General features: G+C 47.7%; 1 protein-coding gene across 2 annotated transcripts in view; it reads right to left on the bottom strand.

Annotated features, from left to right (window-relative positions):
* The window catches only part of NGEF (neuronal guanine nucleotide exchange factor), a 107,301-nt gene that overhangs the window by 24,317 nt on the left and 55,323 nt on the right, over nucleotides 1-27,661 (bottom strand). Inside the window, exons 1-3 of one of the 2 annotated variants that reach the window (XM_044751465.2) lie at nucleotides 18,080-18,359; nucleotides 17,255-17,397; nucleotides 11,563-11,882 (exon numbers count right to left, since the gene is read on the bottom strand). In XM_044751465.2, coding sequence (XP_044607400.1) covers nucleotides 11,563-11,882; nucleotides 17,255-17,397; nucleotides 18,080-18,186 — 570 coding nt within the window. In that variant the 5' untranslated portion in view covers nucleotides 18,187-18,359. Of the gene's footprint in view, nucleotides 1-11,562; nucleotides 11,883-17,254; nucleotides 17,398-18,079; nucleotides 18,360-27,661 lie in introns of those variants that run through there. The other variant, XM_044751464.2, reaches the window with a different exon arrangement.

The following is a 27,661-nucleotide window of genomic DNA, read 5'->3' as shown; positions in this document are numbered from 1 at the left end:
GGATTTCAGAGCCTGGGTGCTGATCCGCTGCAGTGAGCTCTCTAGTCCATGCGGGAAACACAAGCAAGGCCAAGGCTGAGTGAGTCCACGGGGCCTCAGGGCCTCAGCTGTCACATGGGGTGACGACAACTAACTCCCAGTGTTGCTGCGGGACGAGGGGTCACAAATGAAATTTGAGCTTGTGCGCAGGTGCTGGGGGGTCTGGAAGGGGGCCCCCACACCACCAGCAGACCGAACCCAAGCCCCAGCCAGCTCACACATGTCATGAGAGCCAACTGTTAAGTTTCTTCAAGATGACCTGGTTAATGAGATAATTCATGAAAAAAAGGACATACTAAAATAAGTGTAACTTTAAAAAGACACATGGCTGAAAAGATGCTCAGCCTCACTCACAGCAAGAGAAATGCAAATGAAAACCACAGGAGATAGCATTTATCATCTAGGACATTGGTTGGGATAAAAGTGTTGGATGAGGGCCGGCCCCGGTGGCGCAGTGGTTAAGCGCACACGTTCCGCTTTGGCGGTCGGGGGTTCGCTGGTTCGGATCCTGGGTGCGGACGTGGCACCGCTTGGCAAGCCATGCTGTCACAGGTGTCCCACGTATAAAGTAGAGGCAGATGGGCATGGATGATAGCTCAGGGCCTGTCTTCCTCAGCAAAAAGAGGACGATTGGCAGCAGATGTTAGCTCAGGGCTAATCTTCCTCAAAAAAAAAAAAAAAAGAAAAGTGTTGGATGATGTCCCATATTGGGGATGGGGAACCTGCACACTCATATGTGGCTGGAGTGCAAAGACCATTTGGCAGTATCTTCTCGAAACTTAAAAAAACATGCAGCCTTTAACCCAACAATTCCACTTAGCAATTCCCATAGTATTCCATTGTACAGATATCAGCCTTCTGTGTTATAAACAATGCTGCAACGAACATCCTTGACACACAACATTTCCAACTGCAAATATGCATCAACAGGGGACTGGTTATGTAAATTACGGAATGTCATAAGCAATGGAGCCCTATAAAGCCACCAAAAAGAAAAAAGAAAAAAGATGAAGAATGGGGCACCTACTTAGACCGATATGGAAAGATTTATACAATGTGCATGGGAATTTACCATTTGTGTCACACACACACACACACACACACACACGCAATGGCCGTGAGAATCACGGGTGGCGGCAACTTTCTTTCATTGCAAATCTGTTTGCTCTTCTGAACTTTATATCAGTTGTGTGAATTATTTACCCAAAAGATTCATTTTAAAAACAATAAACGCTAACATTGTCACTTTGTGAAATTAGTTATAGGTGCTTGCTTTCGAAATCAAATTGAGCGGGAGATATGTGATGTTTTGTGTGATGGCCATTGTCCGTCTTAAACCACGGGGCAAAAATCCCTGCCCCCTCCCAATTTGGGACTAATTTGCTGAATTGTTAGGGTTTATCCTAAAGGGACAAATATATGATGCAATGAAGGTTGGCAAATAAAATAACAATTGTGATTTAATTTTTTGATAGAGGCACATCCTACGAAAAACCTTAAGTAATTTCCTTCTGAAACAGTATTGTTGTGGAAAAAAATGGAAATACCTTGAAGTTATACCTTGTGAAAACAGGTTGAAAAACGACAAAAATATAACTCTGATGTCAGAGGCTGAGCAGACTCAGGCTGTGAGTTACTCCATAACTTGACGGATCCCTGGAAAGGTCGGCACAGGGCGATGGCTGGGTCCCCTCCCTTCTCCCTCCCCGCAGGACGAAGCTGAAGTCGTGTCTGGCCATGCCGGGGCTGCGCCGCCCCGTATGAGCATACGTGTGTCCCTGTTTCCGTGGAGATGCTCAAAATATTCCCAGCTCATTTTTCGAGCTCTGCATACCCAGCTCACTAGGAGCAGGAATGGTGGCGAGTCTGTCTTTTTCTATCCCCTTTGCCTAGAAGGGCTCCTGGCACATGCTGGGGACACAACCCATGCCAGCCGCAGGCGAGGCTGCTCCAAGTGCCGTGTGGGGGACGGCCCCTCCGGGTTCTCCTTTATTTCTCACGACACCTGTGTCAGGTGCGGCGAGAATCAGGTAGTCTCTGTTGTTTTGTCACCAGTAGTGACTGTCCCCACCCCTCCACAGTCCCTCCTTCTTGCTTTTTTATTCTCCTTTCAGGACAATTCCATGCTCCACCACCTTCCAGAGGGGTCCTCCCTGCCGCCCCTTTGAACACCCTCCCCTGTCTACACTGCCTCCTTGCTAACTTTGTAATTTGAATATGGGTCTAATTATTTTCCCAGACCATTGTGTTCTCAATCAATAACTCAAGAACCATTCCAAAGAGGAGAGCGGGAACCAAGAGCTTCAGAATAAGTTAAAAAAACACTAAACCAAGAAAATCCTGCACGACATCTAGGACAACACTTTCCGATCCCAGCTACCTCATTTTTACTTAAAGAGGAGAAAAATATACAATTTTGTTCTTAAATCCTGACTCTTCCATGATTGATGAAGATTTGGACCTACCAAAAGGCCATCACTTTGGGGTATTTTCCTCGGGTGGACAGTGGTTCATTGCGAGCTGCTGCTTTTGCAAAGAAAAAGAGATGTTCCAACAACAGATTGAGCTGGCAGTAGAAGTCGCCTGGCTTGCTTTGGTAAAGGGAAAGATGACCCAATGACAAATGGAAGGATGACCCAATGCAGACGATCACTCATTTGGAACACAAAATCTGAAGATCTCAGGATTGCGTCCACTGCCAGGTACTCACAAAACAGAAACTCACGTTAAGCTCCTTCGAATATGAAAAGTCAGACTACGAAAACTCAGAGCAACACATATTGAAGCCCGTGTGTCCATGTTATTCACTACTGCACGTGACTGCATTTATTGAAATTCATTAACTTATCCTAATTTATTTAAATATCTTTATCTGATTGATTGGAAATTACAAAAATGTATAAAGGAAAAAAATATCCCTATTTTCTATGCCCGTTCTGCTATAGATGTAATGTTGTATCTTGCCTTTTAAAAATGTAATGTGTCATGAATATTCACCTATTTCATTCTTTGAAAACATGTCGTTTAGTGGTTGTGTCTTTGCATAGCCATACACGAGCCTACTAAACAATTCCTCCATCGTTGGGCATGTAGGTTTCTTCCTTACTTCTTCCCCTAATTTTTGCTGGAATGACATCCTAATAAATAAGTGTGCACATCTCTGATTATTTTTCAAGATTGATCTCTAGGAATAGAAACACTAGGCAGTGTACAAACAGATTCTTGTACGAGTTTTGTTACAAATATTGCTATACTCTTCCTATCAGCTGGGTTCCAGAGTGCTCATTTAGAAATCCCCCCAGACTAGGTTTTAAATGTATATATATTTAAAAGTCTTTGCCATTTTGAAAAGCCTGTGCCTCAATGTTGTTAATTTGGAAACTCTTTGATTACCAGTGAGTCTGACTTTTTTCCTCTTTTCATTTAATCCATGGCCATTTGAACTTTTTCTGAGAACTAGTTTGCTCATTTTCCTTTGGGGTGCTCACCTTTTTCTCATTGATAGAGCTTGCTAATTGCTTTAACCTGGGTCTTGCTGATGTACAAAAAATCAACTAATCTTTGCATGTTTATCTTATAACCCACCACCTCCCAGAACTGCCTTATTAGAGCCAGTGTTTTTGACTAACTTGGGTTTTTTAAGTAGGCAGTCGCCATTGTCAAATAAGGATGGTTTTGACTTTCCTTCTTTATGGCTTTATCTCCTATTCCTTTTCTTGTCTTGATGCATGGGCTGGAGCTTCCAAAGCAAGATCAGTGTTGGCAAGCATCGTTGTCCCATCTTTACTGCCACCAACAATTCTTCATTAAGTATGATGTTGGTTAGGGATCTGAGACAGTCTTTATAAATTTCAGAAACCATCTTTCTGAGTTTTGTTTACATGGTAACAGTTGTACTACTGCCCTTTTCAACCTCTTTGAAGATCACAGTATTTTTCTCCTCTGGCCTATCAATGTGATAAATTTTGATCCCAAACATTAACCATCTTTGCATTAATTTATATGTGCTCAATGTATGTTATTCTTTTAATATATCTCCAGATTTGATTTTCTCACGTTTTATGCAATTTTTTTTTTTGAGGAAAATTAGCCCTGAGCTAACATCTACTGCCAATCCTCCTCTTTTTGCTGAGGAAGAGTGGCCGAGTTAACATCCGTGCCCATCTTCCTCTACTTTCTGTGGGACACCTGCCTCAGCATGGCTTGACAAACGGTGCCAGGTCCACGCCTGGGATCCAAACCAGCGAACCCTGGGCCGCCGAAGCAGAGCGCATGAACTTAACTGCTGCGCCACTAGGCCAGCCCCTGTTTTACACAGATTTTTGCCTTAATTCACAATGAGACAGATTTATGCCTTGTTTTGCTTGGTGGGGAGGAGACGAGTACTGATTTTGTTGGGCTGAGCAAAATGTAGACATTCAACCCTTTTTACAATGTTTTACTTTTTACAATTAACAAACAGTAAAATTGCCTTTTTCGGGGGTGTACAGTTCTATGAATTTTAACACACGCACAGATTCTCGTAACCAACACAACAACCAGGACACACAACATTTCCATCACTCCAAAAATCCTCCCTGTGCTATCCTGTTCTAGCCACATCCTCCTCCGTCCCTCGCCCGGGCAACCATCGAGATGCTCTGTCACTATAGCTTTGTCTTGTTCAGAACGTCATAGAAATGGAATAAATGGAATATAAATGGAATAGTTTGCAACTTTTCTAATTTCTTTCACTCAGCAAAATGCCCTTGAGATCCATCTAAGTTGTGTGTATCAATTGTGCATTTCTTTTTATTACTGAGTAGCATGCCACTGTACGGATGTTCCAGACTCTGCTTATCTATCTGACAAAGGACATTTGGGTTGTGTCCAGTTTTGGGCAATTCTGGATAGAGCTGCTGTCAACATTCATGTGCAGGTTTTTGTAGGAATCTGAACTTCTCTAGGGCAGTGGTTCTCCACCAAGAACTATTTTTGCTCCCCAGGGGACATCAGCTAGGTCTGGAGACATTTTTGGGGCACAACTGGGTGTAGGGGAGCTCCCGGCATCTAGTAGCAGCGGCCAGGGATGCTGCTAAACCTCCTACACTGCACAGGGGAGCCCCCACAAGGAAGCACGATCCACCCCACGTGCCAATACCGCTGCTGTGGAGACACTGCTCTGGGTAAACACTGGGATTGCTGGGTGGATGGCAAGTGTATATTTCACTTGATAAGAAACTGACAGCTCTTCTTCAGAGCCGCTGTGCCCTTTCGTCATCCCACCAGCAATGTGTGAGAGCCTAGTTGTTCCACACTCACACCGGCACTTGGTATATTGTATTTTAACTTTTCTCTTTCTTTAGCCAGTGTGTATGATTATTATTAGTTCTTGAGTCTTTTTATAGATTCCTCGAGATTTCTACGTAGACAATCGTGTCATCTGTAAATAGGGACAGTTAATTTATTTCTAACATCCTCTGAGACTTCTTTCCAACTCAGGGATTATTTAGAAATAACGCTTTAATTTCCAAGGGTTTGGAATCTTTATGTCATTGATTTCTAGCTTAATTGCATTACGGACCGAGAGCATACTTTGTAGGATTTCAATTCTCTTAAAGATGTTAAAGTGTGTTATGGTCTATCTTGGTGAACGTCCCACGTGCACTTGAAGAAATGTGTTGAGTGTTCTGTAAACAGTAATTAGTCCCAGCTGGTTGATGGCGTTCACTCCTTCTATATCTTTATCGATTTTATGTCTCCTACTGATTACTGAGAGAGGAGGGTTGAAGTCTAATTGTGGATTTTGTTTTAATGTATATGCGCTCCAATTATCAGATTTGGTTACTAATATTGTATTACCTTCAAACAATTTGCTTATCTCCCTCTTTTCCATGCTCAAGACTACGGGTCCGCAAGCTATGGCCCACGGGCTGGCCACTTGTAACCGTAAATAATGTTTTATCGGGACACAGCTCTAGCCTTTCCTTTACATGTTGTCTATTTGTTGCTGTCTCATTACAATGGCGAGCCGAGAGGTTTGAAAGAGGCCATGCGGTCTGCAAAGACTAAAATATTGACTGCGTGGCCCTTTAAAGAAAGTTTGAAGACGTCTCTTCCAGACTTGCACTGGCCAGTGCAGTAGCGACACGTGGCTATTTAAATTTAAGTTAGTTTAAATTAAGTAGAATTAAACATTCGTTCCTCAGTTGCACTAGCCACATTTCAAGTGCTCAATAGCCATATGTGGCTAGTGACTATTGGAGGTGCAGATATAGAACAATTCCATCATCGAAAAAAGATCTGCTGAAAAGCGCTGTTCTAGAACATTCTAAGTAACATGGGACTCTTCTGTGGTTTGACCATTTGGCACAACTCAGTCACCTCGGGTGCAATAGCTCTTTGTAGATGATTTTTTTTTTGGTTCCTGGCATATTCTGGTGTTTTAAAAATTTTTATTTTTGAGTCAATTTTTGGTAGCTTATATTTTCCTAGAAAATGATCTCATCACGACTTGTACATATCTTTCTGCATCTCTACCCTATCTGCTTTCCCTTAGGAGTGTGTTTTCCCCTTAACGTCTCAAGCTGACATCTTAGCTCATTTAATTTTGCATTTATTCCTTATTTAATAATTAAAGCATGGAAGGTTGTGAATTTTTGTCCAAATGTGGCTTTGGCAGCATTCCATATGTTTAAAAATGTAGTATCCTCATCATTATCTTTGAAATAATCTGCAATTATAAAATTTGTTTTCCGATCACAAAGGTTAGGAGCATTTTCAACATTTCTGTTGGAGATTTTTATGCTGTTTAAATTTATTTTCTGGTTTCGCTGCACTGTAGTGAGAGATTATGGCCTGTACAATTTTAATAAATATTTACTGAACTTTTTATTATGGCTTAATATACAACCACTTTTTTGGTGGTGTTTATGGACACTGGAAAATAAACGATTGCTTTTCTTTAGTCCAGTGCTGTCCAGCAGAAATATAATGTGAGTCTCAAATACATTTTAAAATTTTGTAGTAACCACATTAAAAAAGGTAAAAAGAAACTGAGAAATTTTAATATATGTAATTTAATCCAATATATCCAAAATATTCATATCAACATGCAACTAATGTAAAAATTACTAATGAATTATTAATGAGATAGTTTACCTTCTTTTCCTTTGTCCTAAGTCTTCAAACTTTGGCGTGTGTCTTACACCTACGACCCATCTCAGTTAGGACTAGCCACGTGTCAAGCGTTCCGTGGCCACAGTGGCCGGTGGCTGCCACAGTGGGCAGTGCTGTTTCGAGAGTACAAAGTTCAGTAAAAGTATTTTAAATCAATCTCATGATTTTTTTCAGATCCCCTCCAACCCCGTTATACCCACTCGTACAGAAACAGTGTAGCGTGTGTGGCATCTTCTGCTCTTCCTGACATTCTGCTCTCTTTTGTCGTTCATAATAGTTTCTACTACTGACCTTTTCATTGTCAGGTGTACCTCTTGGGAATGCCCTTCCGAATCGTAAGACACAACGGCCAGAAGATTAGGTTTAAAAACATAAAAAGACCGCCAGACTTTCTATAAAGATGAAAAAAAGATTTTTATGTGACAAAAGATTCTGCAAACAAAGCAAGAAGGCAAGTATGTGCTCAATCAAGTCCGCCGGTCACCAGCTCTTTATCTGTATTAACGCGTTTCATCTTCACAGCCCTGTGGCGTGATCACCCTAACTTCACAGACAAGGCGATGGAGGCACAGAGAAGCTAAGTTACTTGCCCAAGGCCACACAGCTAAGAAGTAGCAGAACTGGGACTACACCTAGGCAGCTGGGCTCCAGTGCCTGGGTGCACAATCACCATGATACATTGCTTCCCCTCTACTATACTGCGGGAGAAAACATTTGAAAATTTAATATCCAGAATGTACAAAAAGCTGCTATCACTCAAGAAGATAAATATAAACAATGCAACAGAAAAAAAGGGCAAAGGATATGAACAGGCCACTCATAGACCAAGAAGTGGAAACAGCCAATGAGCATATGACAAGATGCTCAATTTACTAGTCATCAAGGACGGGGCAGGTTAAAACAAGATATGATGTCTCATCTCACAGGTCAGAGTGATGGATGAAGAAGTTTGCTAACGGGCCGGGGAGGGTGCCTGACACGGGCTTTCTCTCACTGCTGGAGCGGTGTGAAATTTGTGCTGCCTTTTCGAATGGCACTGTGGCAGTATCCACCCCCATTTAGAACGCCCTTCACTTCTGACCGGCGATGCCACGTCCACGCCTGTATCCACAGCTACGGCCTCACACGCCAGCACAAAGATGCACACAGAGAAAACCCTCCTAACCAAGCTCCAGCGACCGACGCTCGCCTGCACTGTTCCCTGCAAAGCTGCGCGAGGCTCCGAGGATCGGGTCGGGGCAGCCGGCTGCTCTCCTGGCCACCCGCACACTCCTCTCCCCACCTGTGAGAACCTTGTGCTCATCCTGAAACTTATTCAAGCCGGTTGTACTTGCTATGCAATTACGTCCTTTAACGACAAAAACCAAAGAATTTTCAGTGCAAGGGGAGTTGTTTTTGTTTTTTTTTTTTAAAGATTTTATTTTCTCCTTTTTCTCCCCAAAGCCCCCGGTACATAGTTGTATATTCTTCGTTGTGGGTTCTTCCAGTTGTGGTATGTGGGACGCTGCCCCAGCGCAGCCCGACGAGCAGTGCCATGTCCGCACCCAGGATTCGAACCAACGAAACACTGGGCCGCCTGCAGCGGAGCGCGCGAACCTAACCACTCGGCCACGGGGCCAGCCCCCAAGGGGAGTTGTTTTTATGAAAACTGAGCTGAAAACTCTAAGAGTCCAGTAAAGGCAAGTTGCTAAAAACCAAAACCCCAATCAAACTGCTGTTGAATAAGACAAGTGTCAGATATGGGGGCATACATAAAAATCTGTAAGACTTTTGTACTTAAGAGTCTTCCTAACTGTCTAAACTCCAAAATCAGATCGGCACTTTTTTTTTTTTTTTTGGTGAGGAAAAGTGGCCCTGAGCTAACATCTGTGCTAATCTTCCTCTATTTTATGTGGGACACCACCACAGCATGGCTTGACAAGCGGTGCTAGGTCCACACTTGGGATCCAAACCTGCAAACCCCGGGCTGCTGAAGCAGAGCATGCAAACCTAACCACTATGGGGCCGGCCCCATTTTTGTGCTTTTTTACTGTTTAATTCCCTTTTATTACACAGGCTCTGTTTTCAGCTTTGCTTATGTTGTAGAAGGTTTATACCACGTTTTAAGTTCTACTCCAGTTTATCTCTAAGCTTTCCAAAGTATTTTAAACCTCTATTCCTCTAATTATCATGGCAAAAAAATAAGTATTCCCCCCCCAGAAACTGGACTCTTCCTTGTTCTGAGGAGTAAAAGAAAGGCCCCATGGTGATAATACTGTGTGAAAGAAGCCAAATGCAAAAGAGTCTTGTATAATTCCATTTATATGAAAGTCCACATTAGGGATGACGGCCCTGTCCGTGGCTGGGGGGACCTGGTCTCTGACAGGTGGGATGGCCAACCGCAGGGGGATTTCGCCATGACTTCCGGCATCTTCTGCACGGTGGCTTTCAGTGGCAAAGCCTGCCTAGCTCTTCTCGGTCAGGCTCCATCTGCCTCAGTGGAGGACCGACTCTGCGTCTTCGTTTCTGGTGGGAGCAAGAGGCTTCCTTAAGGTCTCCTCCTGAGTATTTTAGTGGGAAACTGGGAGAAGCTACATCAGGAGCTGATAATTAGGCATTATTTACATCAGAAGGTTCCTGAAAACCTCTTGATGCAGCCATTTACAAACCAGTGCCCAGGAGTCACAAAGGATGTCAAAGTTTAAACCAATTTCTCCTGATTCTACCGGGCAGGATGCAGGTGAACCCCAGGTGGCCGTTCAAGGTCAAGCTTTATCAAGACTTTCCCTGGTGGCAACTGCATCGTACAACCCGATGTGGGTTAGGTGACCCTGGTCGGGAACTCTTCTCGGTCCTGCTCATTAACTGTGTGTTTTATAGCTCTGCCTTTTAGATAAACAAGAGCGACGTCTCTCTAGACGGTAGCCCAGGAGTAACAGCGGATACAGAAGGACAGAACGTCTGGAGTCACGAGTACGACAAGGAGTGAGTTCAAGAGCACGGGCTTGAAGGAGCATGTGATTGAGGGGGGTGAGGGCAAGAGGGAGCCCGAGAGGGGAGGGATGATGGAATTGGATCGAACGAGATAAAAAACCCCAAACCTCTTCATTTTTCCCTCTTTTTAAATTCCACAATGGACACTCACTTGCAAATTCACATTTCTCTTGCCCTTCTCTCTCCTTCCTGTTGATCACACTGTTGTCTTTCCAAACCGCAGATTTTCCTTCTATGCCCAAATGATCTTTGTTCAACTAAAATAAGCACCTAGATTTCTTAGCTTCTCATTTCTGTTACCATTTATTTTGTTTGTTTTGTTTCTTTTTGGTGAGGAAGATTGTTGCTGAGCTAACATCTGTGCCCATCTTCCTCTATTTTGTATGTGGGATGCCACCACAGCATGGCTTGATGAGCAGTGTGTAGGTCTGCACCCGGGATCCAAATCTGTGAACCCAGGGCTGCCAAAGTGGAGCATGAGAACTTAACCACTATGCCACAGAGCCAGCCCACGTTACTGTTCTTTTTTTTTTTTTTTTGAGGAAGATTAGCCCTGAGCTAACATCTGCAACTAATCCTCCTCTTTTTGCTGAGGAAGATTGGCCCTGAGCTAACATCCGTGCCCACCTTCCTCTACTTCGTATCTGGGATACCTGCCACAGCATGGCTTGCCAAGCAGTCCAGACCCAGGATCCAAACCCGCAAATCCCGGGCCTCAGAAGCGGAACTTGTGAACTTAACCACAGCGCTACCAGGCGGCCCCAGTTACTGTTCATTTTTAATTGATTATTTCTCCCTGCCAGCAACAAACCATCAGGCAAATCAATGATACTGCCTCAGCCTCTTGACCGGCAAAGTCAGCCCGGACCGTCAAATGATGCGGGGAGACACAAGCCCCAGATTTCTGCACCGTTTTGGGAGGGGTGGGCATCCCGAAGGCTTTCTTGCAGAGCCCCCACTCACCCAAGGTTCAAGGGACTCCAACACAAAGTTGCAGGGTAAGACGTGAGTGAAGAGGAAGCCACAGACTGGCGCGATCTCAGTTACAACAAGTTCAGCACCAGCCAGTGCGGTACCACTCACACGGGCCACAGAAATACCCAACAACAACAACAACAACAACAGAGATGCAAAGCCTGCAACCTTACTATGTAACAAAGCAGCAATGCTGAGAATACTCAGTACTGGGGTTGAGCCGTCCCAGAAGGTACTAGGTATCATCTTTAGCTGCCTGCGAAATCATGTGAATTTTCCTGCACATTCTAGATGGGTAAACCCCGCCTGTAACTCCTCTGGGGAGCCAGCCCCGAGCCTCGCACACGGAGGAAGCCCCGCCCCATGGGGTAAAACCCCCGTGCTGAACCGAGGCTCCCAGGCTGGGGCCGCCATTACCTCCTGCAGCCTGATCTCCTCGGGCTGGAGGATCTCCAGCACCCCGCTGCTCTGGATCTCCGGGAGGTCCTGCCAGAGGTTGAACCGTGAGTGGGGGTTACTGAGCAGGCAGATCTGGGGCAGAGCCCTCCTCTCCGGGGGGCTGGCCGGCTCCTCTTCCTCCTCCTCCTCCTCCTCCTCTTCCTCCTCGTCCTCCTCCTCTGGAGTCTCCTGGCCGGCTGGCGAGCCGTGGACATTGGCATGTATTTGTGCATCCTGTTGCCTCCTGGTTTCAATTTCTTGGAGCGTTGATTTATCTCGGTATTCCTGATACAGGAGCCCTGGAATCAAAGAGAATCGTAACGAAGACAAGAAAAACGTTTCGGGTGAAGATCTTTCTGGATCCCTAAGTCCAGGCTTTGCCTTCTTATCAAGGGCAAATGCTCCGCGTAGAAACATACAGAGAAAGCCAGACCCTCCACACCACTGACCCACTGCCACGTCTTCATTTCTTGGGAAGGCTCAGCACACATAAGGTTTTTTCCAACAGAGAATAAAGAAATCCCTGAACTGGTTCAAAATCCAAATATAGGCTTTTCCCACACATCCTTGGCAAACCACGAGACTCTGGAACTTGATGTGTTAATAACCAATGTGTGCAGAGTTGACGGAAATGTCCCAATTATGTTTCTACATCCCAACAGGACACTTTCCAGAGCCTTAAATGCTTCACTATTAAAACTCAAGTACATTCATTTTCGAAACGGGAGCCCTTGTAAATTCTCGTTTTGAAGGAAAAACCAATATTTCATCCACTTTACGATTCAAATGGGAAACATTCCCGTTTTTTTGCTTCTGCAATTTCAGACTTCCGTCCCTGACCACTTGTACCCGAAATAAATGCATTCTAAGTCTCCGAGGAGATTTGGGGGTGCAGGTGAATCAGCAGAAACGTGGCACCTCCATAGGGACAAGCCCATTTCCGACATCCCGGCTGCGGGGCAGAGGAGCAGAAAAGTTTCTGTGGTGAGGGGAGTCCCGGCTGAGGGAGAGGGGAAGGGGGGAAGGGGGAGAATCCTGCCGGCAGTGAGGCTGGGAGGAGAGGGGGTCAGACCTCAGGGGTCTTATCTGCCTGCTGTGCTATGGAGGTGACAGTCTATCCCGTAGGCAAGAAGGAGGCGTCAAGAGACCTCAGGCAAGCAGCTCTGGGCTACAATTCAGGAGGACCACTGATGGGAAGAAAGGGGCGGTGACAATTCTCCAGGAGAGTGTGGTGGAGGCCTGAACATTACTGGTGGCAGAGGGAGGGAGGGGTCAGAGATAAGGAGAAGATGGGTACCGGTGACTGGCTCGTGCTGGGTCACGAATGATATTCTGGTGACTTGCTTGGCCACACCATCTTGTGGCCCCATACAAGGAGGCCAGGAACACAGGAGGAGGGTCTGACTGGGGGATGGGGGTGGTGGGGAGATCCAGGTGCTGAGGGTACCCAGGTGGGGAGGTCCAGTGGGCAGTGGGACATACCGGTCTGGAGAGCAGTCAGGGCCCCTTGACATCAGTCAGTCTATGCCTAAAACAAAGATGGTCTTCCCAGGAAAGTTCTAATGGGGATAAACGTACCATTTCTAAAGCACTTTCTCTCTCTTTTTTGTTTCTGAGGAAGATTGGCCCTGAGCTAACATCTGCGCCAATCCTCCTCTATTTTGTATGTGGGTTGCCGCCACAGCATGGCTGCCAATGAGTGGTGTAGGGAACCGAACCTGGGCCACCAAAGTGGAGCACGCCGAACTTAACCACTAGGCCACGGGGCCGGCCCCAAGCACTTTCTCTTACAGTGCAATACAAACGTTAGCTATTATTCCTTTTTCATCTAATTGTTAAATATATCTAAAGAGTAGAAAAAGAAAGGAAAGAAAACAGACTCACTTTGAAATCCTGAACGTGGCTGGATAAATTCATAAATAGGAACCAAATAAATGCACCATGTGGATTAAATTAGTTGACCTCCCATGCCCCCAATGCTAAATTATAAAGCCTTTATGTTAAGTACAGCATTTACTTTAAAAAATTAAGATGCTGTGATCTGACAATGTTACAATCCTGCCGAATATAGCATGGAGTTAATTTGACGAAGGAATGAGAAAGAAAACGGAAGTCTGAGCTCAATGCAATCCAGATGGAAGATCCATGAAGACAGAGGTCTCACCTCACTACGTAAATTGGTCTAGTAATAGACATAAGATATAATTACTGTTGCCAACTTCACACCAATTATTCCCCTGTGACTCCCATGCTTTTTACAGAGGTTTAAAGAAACCTGGTTTCCACGAGTCGACTTAGATTCACTTTGCAATGCTTAGCACAGCGCCTCCTACATAGTAGGAACTCAAATATTTGTTGAATTGAACACCTTTTAAAAATATGGTTTCCAAGCCTCACCAAATTTTCTCACTAATTTGGCATCTTTTAGAAGGTTCAAAAATATGTCTTATGTATCCTACAGTTGGCTGATCCTGGTAAATACTATCTCCAACATCACGCTGTCATACATATGCTGAAAAGAGACGAAAATATCAGGAGTGGGGGTAGTTGGGTTGAAAATAATATTTCTGAAATCTCTTTGTGGCAGACACTGTTGGCTGCCTCTCCTCGATCCCCTCGCACCCTTTCTTCCCAGCTGGCGGGGGAGGGGTTTTGTTTGGGTGCTGACCCATTCTGTGCTCAGGGAAGTGAGTGAATGTTGACCTATCAAAACCTACTGGGAGAGTTCCCTTCCTCTTGCCACTGGGGGGTTTAGACATGAGCATGTGACACAACCTAGCCAAGGAGAATAAGGGGCTATCTTACATTTTGAGAAGGGTTTCTCAGAAAGATGTCCCTCCCCAATAGACACTTGAAGACAAACTGCCCATTTTTGCTTTTACACATGGCTGCTTGAGGATGTGATGCCTGGAGCAGTGGCAGCCATCTTGCGATACGAATTCTGAATGGTGGAAGGAAAGGAGCTGGGCGATTGCTTGGCTGAAGGAACCAACTCCAGAACTTCTCACCTCTGGATTCGTTAACTGAGATAGAATATTTCTATTGTTTAAGGTCACTTTTTACTGGATATTCTGTTACTTTCAGCCAAAGACTCTCAATACAAGTAATTTTAGAATTTTCTCAAAACTTCATACTTCTTTCTGAAGCATTTAGAATATGAATTTAAACACCAATTTTCCTGGAGTTACTGTGATTACAAGGAGGTATCTGACACACTGCATAACCATTTTTCATAACCCGCTTATTTTTATTAGTCTTAAAATTCAGATTACAATAGAAATAGAGTAGCTTTACCTGAGGAACCATGTGTTATCTGATTAAATTTCTGTACTCAGTGTTCTGTTTATAGATTATGTTTTCCTGTCTTATGTTTTGGACATTCAGCAAGCACAACTTTATATGGGAGTTAACTTTGCCTGTAAAACTCTGCACATGGTATTATATCCATGCAGAATTCGAAGGCTCAGTGCCCATCTCTCCGAATTAAAATGATCTCTACCAGGCTGGCTGTGCTGCCCTCAAAAGACGGTGAACTCCAAGCTCCTCCTGACAAAGCCCCCGGCGTCATTCAACATCTCACCTGCCGAAGAGAATAATTTATTGTCTTTGAATCCTTCCAATAGGAACTTCTAAAGGGCAGGGAATCTGTTTATATTTTAGTGAGCACCTTTGATGTGCAAGCATTCATTAGGTGTCAGAGACAACAACAGCTTGCGTGTGCACCACACACAAACCCCACACCCCAGTGACAGGGTCTCAGGGTCTGTGATCTGTCATGACAGTTGTAGACCGTGTCACGCATTATCCTGGCATAATCTGTTCTGGCCTCGGTGGGAGCCACTGCAGAATCCAGCACAGTGGTCTCTAAACGCCTATATTCATTCCTCTTTCTTCCCCCTTGAATTCCACTGCATCTTCAGGAACCTGCCCTCCTTTCCTGATACCTGGCACAGAATTCACTTCATTCCTCGAGCTGAGAGCTGGCAGGGCTGTCACAGGACTCTGCTTAGTGCAGCACTCAAGTCTACCATGAAGGAGGTGAGACGAAGGCAGCCACAGCTCTGTGCTGTCATTCAACACGTCTCTCGAGCACCTAGCCTTGGATCCAGCCCAGGAGCCAGAAACAGATGTTCGCCATCATACCCGCACATTGTGGCAGGGACAGCGGGAGGAAGACTCGGGGGGTCAGTCTCCGCTGTTTCCAACAGGAGGAAGCTGAGGGCCAGGGGCAGCAGGTCCCGGAGCTCAGGGCCCCTGACTCCCGGCTTCGAGCTTAGGCCACTGGCCCGACTGGTCCTGCCGTCTCCGGCGAGGGGTCTCCACACGCCCATGACGCACACAGGAGCCCCTCTCCTTGAGCTCCCTGCACCCACCCCATTTCTTTCCCATCAGGACACTGATCTTACCCAAAGAGGATCCCTTTCAGGAGGGCGGAAGTCAAGGCTTCCAGCGTGGGCCAGGACAGAGCTGGCCCTCCTCACGGTGAAGGACCATGTGGCAGGGAGCCCGGAGAAAGGGGCTTTCAGAGCAGCCCCTCTCCATTCCCCCAGCAAACAAGGGGAAGAGCTGCCACCCCCTGGCCTGACACACAGAGGGCCGCGGGAACAGAATTCCTGGAGTCAACGCAGCCCAACAACGCAGGGTGTGCTCCACTCCCTCAGCGAGCAAGGCTCAGCTCCTTGCAGGCTTCAGCTTGGAAAAACCTCCGCCAGGGACAGGAGGATGCCCAAGAGTCTCCCACGGGCAGGATCTCCCAGGCAGTGGAAGCTCCACTTCCGTTCCGGACACTTCCTGTCTGTCTGAGTGTTCGGGATGGAGGACAGTAATGATGTACGCAGGGAAGAAAATTCCCAAACCTCAATTTTTACTTTAACGAATAGACCGTCGGCTGCTCTGACAACACTAAAGAACAAAACGATTTTCTAAGCAGCTGGGGACAGAACTCCAATTATCCTTTCACCGCCACCTCTGGTGATGACAGAAGAACTAGTTTGATGTCATCGGCAATGTTTGACTTTTCAGTGCAAGCGCCGGAGTTCTCGGGACGCCTCCCCACTTCCCTGTCTGCGTTCACGGGGCTTCTGCGGGAGCTGGACACGCGCAGGCTGCGCCCCCCACCTCCAGGCGCTGATCCCGGAAGGGCAGGTGAAGCCAGGCCTGCCTTCCCAACCCGGGGGCTCTGGGGCTCCCAGCCGTCTCCACTTTCCCTTTCCCTGCCCTGTGCAAGGCGCCCACTGCCTCCTCTTCTTGAATAGCACCAGTCAGCCTGGCTCTCTCCAGAATCGCCCCTGGCAGGCTCCCCTCTCTTGCCAGGTCTTCCCCAGGCCCCTCCCAGGCCGGGCAGCGCCCCTCTCCCCGCACCCTTGTCTCTCAGGCAGAAGGGACGAGGGGACAGAGAGCCCTCCCCCAGGAAAGGGCTAGGCGGGTAGACCTCTCTGGAGAGAGCAGGATAGAAATCCACTTGCTAAAGCCTCATTAGACAGCACTACGAAAAGGCGGCAGTTTAGCCTATGGAACCAGTTAGAACCAACTATGTCAAAAACGTGCCTTAGCCACAGCAGATGCATTCGCTCACAGAAACCCAACAGCATCTCCCGAGCAGGGGGCCGCTCCGAGTCCACCAGGAAGCCGCATTTCCCCCTCGAAGCCGCGCCGCCGCCGGGACACCCACCTATTTGCTCAATGAGGTTCCTCCAGGAGTCGGCGGGAATGGGGCGAATCATCTGCAGGGCCTCGGTGAGCGTGGTGGGGCTGTCGGCGAGGGCCGGGCACTCCTCGGGCGTGGCCCCATTTCCCGGGGTGGAGGACGACTCGCTGCCAGAGAGAAGGAGGCGCGGGGACCGGTTATTTTTAAGCAACGACACACCTTGGCCAGCTTGCGAGAGGCGTCCGCACAGGCGGCCCTGGCCAGCTGGATCCTGCCCGGGCCCGTGGCCGCCGCCCCCCCTCCGGCCAGGAGGGCCCCACAGGCCCTTTTTGTCACAGCACCAGGGCGCGACCGAGTGATTCATTCCCACCCCAGCCCGCCCAAACCTTCATGTTTTCAGAGCTCGCCGGCGGCCGTCGGAAACTTGGCGCGCCCTGCCCGCTCCGCGGCGCCGCCCCGCCGCCCCGACGGGTCCCGCGGCTGGGAGCCCAGCCCGCGCTGCGCACCCCGCGCCGCTCGCTGTCACCCGGCCCCCGGCCCCCTTCGGGTCGCGATCCTCCCGTCCCAGGGCCACGCGGCGCGGAGAGGGGGCACCGAGCGGGACGCGCGCGCCCAGGGCGCCCAGGAGAGGGCGCAGGGGGCGGCCCGGGGCAGGCCTCGGGGGGTCGGAGGCCCGGGTGGGGACGCACCCCACCCCAGGCCGGGTGCCGGCACGACGGGGGCCGCGGGCGGCGGGGCCGGGGGCTGGGGATAGGCCGTGCGGGTCGGTGTCGGCGGCCCGGGAGACAAGCTGGGGCGAGGGGCGCGCGGGGGCGGCGCGCGGGGGTCCGGACGGCCGCCCGTCCTCACCTGCCGGGCAGGTGTCCCGCCACCGAGTCGCGCGCGTCGCTCTCCGAGGTGGAGCTGTCGTGGTCCACGGCGCAGGCGGCGCTGAAGGCTGCGGCCAGCAGCTCCATGGGGGCCGGCGGCCGGGCGGGCACTGGGGCCGGGTGGGGGGCCGTGCTGGGGGCCGAGGGCCGGGCCGGGGGCGACGAGCCGGCTCGGGAGCGGGGTCTCAGCGCGCGCGGCTGGAGCCGGAGCTGCCGCGGCCGCCGCTGCCGAGCGCTCCCACAGGCGGGCGGGCGGGCGGGCGGGCGCGCGCCTGGAGGCTCCCGGGGTTGCCACGGCAACGGGGGAGGCGGCAGGGCGCGCGCGGCGGGGGCGAGGCCGGGCGGCGGCGGGGCGGGAGAGCCGGGGCTGGGCGCGACCCAGGCCCAAGGGCACCGACTGCGCCCCGGGCCCCCCCTCCCTGCCCACGCCTCCCTCCCCGCCGCGGCCGCGCCCCGCCGGGGAGAGGGCGGAGGTAGGACCGGTGGGAACGGCGAGCTGCGCCTTCGCCTTCCTGCCCCCTCCTCGCCGTGCGGCCGGACCCCAGCAGCTCGCGGGGCGAACTTGAAAGGTACGGGCGAGGGGACCCCCGGCCCCATGCGCCCTCGAACCTCTGCCTCGCTCACGCCGCGCATCCTCTGCGGTCCCCCACAGGACCGGCGCGGGGACCCCCGGCTCTGCCGCCTCGGGCCCAACCTCGGGGAAGTGAGTCCTCGCTGGAGGTGCCCCGAGGGAGTCCGAGGCAGAGACTGGGGTCTCAGAGAGCCCCTGCACTCCCGCTCCTGACAGTGGAGAGGGGGCGACACGAAGGCCTCTTCTGGGTGCCCTCAGCCACCTTGAGGCCCTGGCGGCCCGGGATGGGTATAGGGGAGCGACAGGAGGAGAGGCAAAGTGCCCCCAAACCTCCACCCGATTTCCCTGCCCGGTCACATTGACTCTTGGGGCCTGCACCTTCGTGTTAGCCAGGTCAGTCTACTTCCGGATACAGAAAGCAAGCAAAAATCCGTGACTGGAGTCGAATGGAGCATGAGTGATCTGGTGTGACGTGGAAATCCAGGGAGATTTTCATCCAGCAAGACAACTGGCATGCTCCCCGGTGTCCTTTTCTGAGGCCGGGCCCCCTGCTCCCCTTGATGGACTTCCCTTTGAAGGACCTTGGGGATCCAGGGCACATGGGGACAGCAGTCTGCTTCTGTGGGCCCGGGCCAGGCCCTAGGGTTAGGGTCTGAGGATGCCTGGGGGTTGGGAGTAGAGTGCAGAGCAAAGGAAAGCCCTTCCTCTGCACATTCCACCCACGGGGCATTTGTTTAAAGGAAGAAATCCCCCGGTTTTGGATGCAAATACTCCTGGTGGGAGGGGTTCTGTTACTAGTTAGTAGGTTGGCTTTCATCGATTCCTTAGCCAGCGTCTTGAACAAGACAGTTGCGAACATGGCAGTCTTGAACGTGGGGGCAAAGGAAGGAAAGCAGCTTACAAGAGGGCACTCTTTGCCTGGAGGGAACTCCCCTCCCCAGACATCAGCGGGCGCATTCCCAAGGCCCCAGCCCGTCCCATCTTCCCTGAGCTCTGACTCCAGGAAAAGGTGCTCGTTTTCACTGAAATCCAGTTCACAACCTTTGCCCTTAGCCCTAGTTCCCCTCCAGGGGCCTGAGTGGACAGGCTGATCTCCTCTTGCCCTTAAGGCCTCTGAATATTTGTGCGACAACCACGTGGCCTTCTCTTTTTCCGAGCCAAGCGCTGCTCAGCCTTGACTCATTCCAGTGTCTCCAGACCTCTGCTGAGATGCACATTTTCACCTGCTCACTGGCCATCTCAGCCTGGACATCTTTTAAACACTCTGCCAAGCACACTTGTGTTACCCCACCGCCACCAGCAGCCAACCAGGAGCCAGGCAGAACATGAGAGCCAGCCTCAACTTCTCCTGTATGACCTGTCACCCCACAGGTCAATGCCTCACGAGCCCCCTGGATCCCCAAAGTCCTTCAAAGCAGCGCCCTCCTCAGCATTTGGACTCACCCCAGGCCATCCTTCGCTCTGTTCCCTTTCTAAACTATGGGTCTGCTCCTGTCCCTCCTCTGCTTAAAAACCTGCATTGGAGTCCCATTCCCAGAGTGTGAAGGCCAGCATCCTGGCTCTGTCACTAGCTCTTCACCAGGTGTCCTGCTCCTTGCTGGCTTCCTCAGGGACACGGCCCTCACCGGCTCTTCTCATTCGCCACACACTTTTCCAGGCTCTGGACTTTTGCAAGAGCTGTTCCCTGTGCTAGGACTCTTCCTCTCGCCCCCCCAAAGTCCTCACCCTTCCGGGTCGAGGTGCCCTGGGGTATCCCCACCAGGCCCTTTCCCCTGTATAACCAGCAGCATTGCCTGGCACTCTAATTCTCTGTGAATAGGGCCATCCTTACCCTAAGGATGGGCTCCTCCAGGGTGGGTACCCTCATGTCTTACTCATCCTTCATTGGGGGTCCCAGGAAGCTCACTGTGTGGGCAGTCACAAGGTCACTAGGACCTACGGCTTTGCGTGGTGTCACCACCCCTTAAATTCGATGTAACAAGAAATGGAAGCTGTTTCTTTCACACTTTGCTGCACCCGGGGGAAAAGATTCATTCGTTTTTTTAAATCAGAAAATATTCAAGTGAAATTACATATATTAAGATGAGTATAATAAGACCTTCCAATGAAAAATAAGCTAAAAATATCCTCCTAATTACAAAATCAGTTTAGAAAGTCACTGAGTTCTGAAGGCATAGAACCTTAAGCTGAATTCCCCATGTTCTATTTCCTATCATTTTTAGTGCTTATTGGGCCGACTGTTACTAAAATCTCCATTTCAGCAACGTTTTGCTCAGAATCATTCACAAAATAAAATATTGATAAATATTTCAAGTATTTATACCTGATTACTGCATAATAGACGTTCTATAAGTGTTTGTTTTGTTAAGGAATTACTGATATGTTTCAAAAAATATTTAGTTATTGTATATATTTTATCTAAAGATTGTTTATTTCTCCCTTTAAGTTATAAAAGGTAGATATTGGAAACAAAGTGGCTTCTTGTTTATGTAGCAACCTCAGGCCTCAGGAGTCCTCATCTGTGTTTATAAAATATTACTTTATTGCGAAGGAATTGATAAAGCTTAGGAATGGTCTGGTCCGACGCTTCTATTTTATGGAAAAAGAAGCAGAAACGGAGTCTTAAAATGACAAGCCCAAGATCACACAGCTGGCTAATGGCAGATTTGGGGAGCATCTGTTGGTAAGTCAAGACTGTGTTGTGTGGGATGAAGGAACTGCAAATTTCTGTTCACTGATACTAAATATTTTTAAGGTCATATGGTGTGTCACCAGACATGTTAAAACACATTTGTATTCTTAAATCTAGTAGGAAAATGACTTGGATTTTTTTTTTTTAGTGAGCAGTTATGCCTCGAATATATATTAGAAACTTCAAGAAACAGGTGCTTGATAGATTTTAATTAACTGTATTTTTTAAATCCATAAACATGGTAGTTTATTTTTGTCACTCTCAAAAGACTTTTCTGGTTGCTTTGAAAATCGGCAAATTTAAACCGCACAGGCAGCACCAGCAGTAAATCCACAGCCTCAAGGGTGAGATGGACCCCCAAAATCTGGGAAGAAAGTTAGGAAAAGGACAAGATGTAGCCTGTCTCACTCCAAGAAAACCAGAAACCCATACTTGATGGATAAAAAGATTTCTCCACAAGGAGACTTTCTGAAAGTAGGTTGTTCTGTTGTGTGGCTGGAAGTGTTTTACTGGTCAGGTGGAAATCTTTCCTTACTTTTTATCAGGAGAGTAATTTGTAATTGTGGGATTGTAACCTCTTATAGAAATAAGTTAAAAACATAATCGGGGGGCCAGCCTGGTGGCGCAGTGGTTAAGTGTGCACGTTCCACTTTGGCGGCCTTGGGTTTGCCAGTTCAGATCCTGGGTGCGGACATGGCACTGTTTGGCAAGCCATGCTGTGGTAGGCGTCCCACATATAAAGTAGAGGAAGGTGGGCATGGATGTTAGCCCAGGGCCAGTCTTCCTCAGCAAAAAGAGGAGGATTGGCAGATGTTAGCTCAGGACTGATCTTCCTCCAAAAAAACCCAAAACATAATCGGCTTAGCCCTGTGTAGTAAAGACTTTGATCTTACCCAAAGAGAGGTCTGGTCTTGCCCTGGGTTCCTGGGCAATCTCTAAGCCGTTGGAATGTCATGTCTGACAAGAGTGTCTTTGCTTACCTGGGGGGTTGAGGCCACACCAGGTAAGGTGGGGGCTTTGGTCCATGTGATAATAGCTCAGCCTCCAGAGGGCCAAAGACTGAGGTCAGCCACCTGGGTGGCCAGTCAGTTCTAGGTGATGGAGCCCCAATAAAAACTCTGGACACCAAGGCTCAGGTGAGCTTCCCTGGTTGGCAGTATTGTCTCACATTGTTGCCAGGGAATATTTGAACTGTCCATGTCTCCACAAGGACAAGAGAACTGGAAGATCCAAGTGGAACTTTTCTGGACTCTGTCCCATGCATCTCTTCCTTGGCTGATTGAACCTGTAGCTTTTCACTGTAATAAACCATAGTAGTGAGTTTCACAGCTTTTGGTGAGTTCTGAGTCCTTCTAGTGAATTTTTGAACCCAAGGGTGGTCTTGGGGACCCCCGAATTCTGCAGTTGGTGTCAGAAGTGAGGGTGATCTTGTGTGCTGTGCCCTAACCTCACAAGCCTCTATTCTGATTTAGAGTACAGTGATGACATTTCTCTGATGGCTGTCCTTCCTTACTTTTTAATGTTTGTTTTTTTTCTCCCAAGTGAAGAGTTGGTTTATTCTGTTAAATTTCATCTTGTTAGGTTTTAACGTTGCTTCAGCCCTGTCAAGACGTCTGTGAATCTGGTTCTGCCATCCCCATTGGGATCACTACCTTTCCCCGTCTCATGTCACTTCTAAACCGAAAGGCCTCGTCTTCATCAGCTCATCCCGTTGTTGGTGCCAGATGACCTGAGGTGAGGGTCCTTTCTTGAGGGCAGTTTTTGAGGGCTCCATCTTCTTTTTCTCTCCCTTAGTCTGCCCTACACAGCTGCCAGGTTAATTTTCCTCAAACGTATCTGATTCCACACATCTCTTGTCTTCAGTGACTCCCCAGTACCTTGCTGGTCATTGGTTGCTAATGGTGTCAATGTGCGGTCCAGGCTGGAGCTGCCCAGAGGAAAGCTGGGTCACCCTGAGAGCTCCCATGGCCCTGCCCTTTGCTCTGTTGGTATTGCTCTGTTAACGCCTCTTTGCACAGTTTCTCGTCCCAATGGACCTGAGATTTTTGCAGGCAGCTATGAAGATGTCATTTATCTCTGCATCCCCAGCATCCAGCACATCCAGGAGGCATCAGGAAATAGCTGGTGAATAAGTAAATATGGGGAAGTGGGTAGGCATCATGTTGACATGTGCCTGGGTTCGGTCTTTCTTCTACAGTTATTGAGGGTCACACTGGCATTCCTTTGGTGCTATATCTTGCCCTTCTTTGGTCAATGAAGATGTTTCTTTAGTTGACCACTTTGGAAATGAGCAGCCTTCTGGAACTGGTGCCTCAAGCTTGGAGGAGGGAACCGTGATCTGTTGTGGTGAGTCAAAAAACCCATTAACACTGGATGCACTGTTTTGGTGAAGCGAGGAGTGTTTTGCTTTTGTTTTTGCTCTTTTTCGATGTGGTTGCTATGGTGGACAGTTGTTATAGTTTTGGTTAAATAGGGAATAGTCCAGAGGAATGAAGAGATGCATACAAACCTTTGTCTGGGTTAAGGAGATACGCTAGTGTCGGATAGGTTTCAATGATTATGGGAAGCAGGCATTGAAGTCTTAGGGCTTAATTGCTAAAGATTTGCTATTGCTATGCTGAATACATTTGCAGAGTCGAAATTAGGTGGCCAAGCTTTGCTCCACTTCCAAGTGTGAGAGGCAGACTGGATGATGTTGCTTGGCTAGTGGAAGGTTGGAATTTCCAAAGCATTTTGATGGCTTGTGTGTCCTAATAGTGTCCTTAAAAGGCTGGGACAAATGGTGGCCATATCTTCAGTTATGAGATGCAGACAATTGTGTGGCCTTGATAGAAATGTATTTCTCAAAACAGCCTCCCCCAAAATAACTCATGGGTAAGATGCTACAATGCTTGTGGGTTTGTCTGAAACTGTGGAAATGAGAGAGGGCCTAGGATGAGGGTTTCTTTGGAATATTCCTAGGAGCCTGGGACACATAGTGCCTGAGGATTTGGGCTGTGGGTGATGTCATAGGCTTTTCATCAATAGGAGCAACCTGAAACAAGGGGGACTTAAGGAAAACTACTGTTATTTCCAATATATGTTGAGGATGAAGTCTGCGGAAAATGAAATTAGGAGTTGCCTAGGTATACCTAATTCACATTTTAGGCTGTGACCATTGGGGTTTATATACTCTTAATTGGAACTCAAGCTGTAAAGGGATTCACACTCCCTTCCACAGAGATCTATTCATTTTAAATTACCTTCTAAACTATATAGGTAGACCTAATTTAATCCCATATATGGTGTGTCCTCTAGTATACTCTACACATAGAAAATTATATTATTATTTTTTTCTAAAGATTGCCACCTGAGCTAACATCTGTTGCCAGTCTTTTTTTTTTTTTTTCCTTCTTTTCCCCAGAGACCCCCAGTACATAGTTGTAGGTCATTCTGGCTCTGCTATGTGGGACGCCACCTCAGTATGGCCTGATGAGTGGTGCCATATCCTTGCCCAGGATCCAAACAGGCGAAACCGTGGCCTGCCTAATGGAGCGCATGGACTCAACCACTTGGCCATGGGGCCAGCCTCCTGTTATTATTATTTAGGAAGCCCACTTTTAACAGTAAAATACATTCACCATTGTGATGGAGAAGGTATTGCCTTAACCATTAACCAAATAGCGGAACTGTTTAAGGGATGAAACAAGAAAGAAAAGATGTCCATTCGTAAACAAAGTAGCCTTGAAGGAATAGCATGTAGCTAACAAAATGAATAATTAGAAATTGTCTGCACATTGTCCTTTGAAAATTGCAAATAGCTGGGTTTTAGAGAAGTATTTTCTATAACAAGAAGCAAGCTGAATGATAACTTTTCATTTTCGATCGAAACAAACCACCTCCCCCCCGCCAACATCCAGTGGAAAGAATGTTCTTTGTTGAGTTGCCAGGACTAAACGTTCAAGGATTTCGAGTCTCGTAAAAAGACCAATGTGTCCCTGGTGGAGACTGGCCACTTTATGAGACTGGTGGAGACACAAACGAGGTGGACCACAAGATAATGTGGCCAGTTCCAGGTCCCCGCTGCTCATCATAATGTTGACAAAAATGCCTCTCTTCTCAGGAACTCAAAGCTTTTGACTACCATCGGTATTTCTATTTTGAAGACTCTCATAAGGGAACTGGTGACCACGGTGTAAAATTAGCACAAAATGAATGAATGCTATTATAAAGAGAAAGCACGCTATTTCAAAAACATGTCAGACACACAGCAATCAAAGAGGTTAAAAAATGAACAGCCAGTGTTAGCCAAGGCAGGGACGGTGTCTTTTGCCTCTGGGGACGGGAGTGTGAACTGATACAACCTTTCTGGAGGGCACTTTGACAACCCGTCCCATAAATCTGCAGGTGTTCATACTCTTTGGCAAAGAGATTTTACTTCTAGGAATATATCTTAACAAACTATAAGAATCCGTGGGGAAAAATTAGCGAAAACGGTATTTATTATCGTGTGATTGAGAACAGTGAAATATTTGGAGGAACCTGAATGCACAATAATGGGAGATGACTATTTAAATTATGACATATCTCCGAAGTGGAATACCATTAAAAGTGGTTGAGAAAATATTTAAGAATCTGGAAAGATGCCCAAAGTATACTGAAAAGAAAAGTGGATTCCCAAACTGGATGGTGGCATGGTCTTATTTCGTTTATAAACAGACTTCTATATGTGGAATTTTAAGCATTCCAATATACTTGAAAAGGGCTGGATGAATGACCGTCAAAAACATTTCCTAGTGCTTGTAGTTGATTGGTCAGAATCTGAGAGAATCTTCCTCTTTTTACTTGTATCTGTTTAAAAATTTTTTTAGACAATAAACGTGTCACTTATGTAATAAGGGAAAAATGTACTTTAAAAAAACACTATCAATCTCTTAATGTGCATCAACTTAGAGCGTGAGTTTCAGGCATTCACGGAACCGTAGGGGATCCTGATGAACCCGGAAAAGGGGCTGAGCCGTTTTGTAGTCTCCAGATGTCCTTGGGGGGGGGGGGGGGAAGACTGCAGTTCATTACGTAAGTCTCTCTTCTAAAAACCTCTTCAGTTTCCAAAGAATGACGATTTCAAATTTTACAGTAGATTACTTCCTGGCATCTCTAAAATTAAAGCGCTTACCTGATGTTCTAATCTGCCTGGTTCTAAAAATAATCCCTTTCCCAGAAATTCCTTCCATAAATCCACATGTGGGACTCCTAACCAGAAGGCTTCTTTTTCACTGAAGTCTTGGTCCCATCAAAGGATTCATCCAGGAAATCAGTGCCCCCCGTGAAAGGCAGGTCGCCCTGACACACACAAGCCCTTCCCTGCCCTCCTGCGTGGCTAGATCTCACCTGCAGTGGCTCAACTGCTGCCTCCTCCATGAAGCCCACCTCCCATCCCTTCCCAGAGCTGGTTGTATTTGCTCACTAGGATCTCCTGTCACTCTTCACCAGGGCTTCTCTTACGCCTTGATCACTTTCCTGGAGCGGTAATTCTCTGTCCTACTGGCCTGCGCACGGAGACAGGATTCAGCCTGTTTAATGCCACCTCCACTGCTGCGTGGGCGGAGACCTTGGACATCCTGGAGACTTGAGACGCATTTTCTGAATGGAGGCGGAGTTGAAGGAGGTTTGAAGGCACACAGACGTGCTTTTGGTACCATCCCCGTGCCTCTCGGGAAATTACAGTCGTAGAAACATCCTACAAACCCTTTTCCTTTCATCTGCTGAACACAAACCTCCTCTTCTTGCTACTCCCTTAAAAGGTGAACGCACCTTTAGCTAAAGTACCGTTATTATCTGGGGGAAAAAGCAGATTACTGGCAAAGAAGTGAAATTTCACTTTTCTTTCTTTATCTGTTTCCTGTTCACCCTTCCCCGAGCTGACCAGTGGATGCTTCTCTTCCTAATTTTAAACCTGTGCCTCATTCTTTCCATGCCGTGAAGATTGCGTGCTAAATTATTGCTGTTTCTAAAATGTTGCTCAGCCCTTGGAGTAGGTTTTATTTGTCACTGAGTCAGTGGGATCTCTAGGCCTGTTTCTCTGTTAGTCTCAGGGTAAAAAGATGGTCCTTAATAGTCTCTTTTCTTCTTCATCAGGAGGCTATTTTGTAAGGGTCTCAGAGGAGGGTCGTAAACTCGAGGGAAATACATTCTTCCACTTGAAATTAGCATTTGTTCTTAAAAAAGAAAGAGGCTCTAAACTGTCATCAATTGAGTGTTTCCTCTAAGAAATAATGGATTCTTACCAGGAGAGGGGAGCACTTTCTCACAGTGAGTCA

Source organism: Equus asinus, chromosome 19 (genome assembly GCF_041296235.1).
Source record: "Equus asinus isolate D_3611 breed Donkey chromosome 19, EquAss-T2T_v2, whole genome shotgun sequence".
NCBI lineage: Eukaryota > Metazoa > Chordata > Mammalia > Perissodactyla > Equidae > Equus > Equus asinus.
Note: the sequence above shows the minus strand (reverse complement) of the source record. Positions and strands in the feature narration are given on the sequence as shown.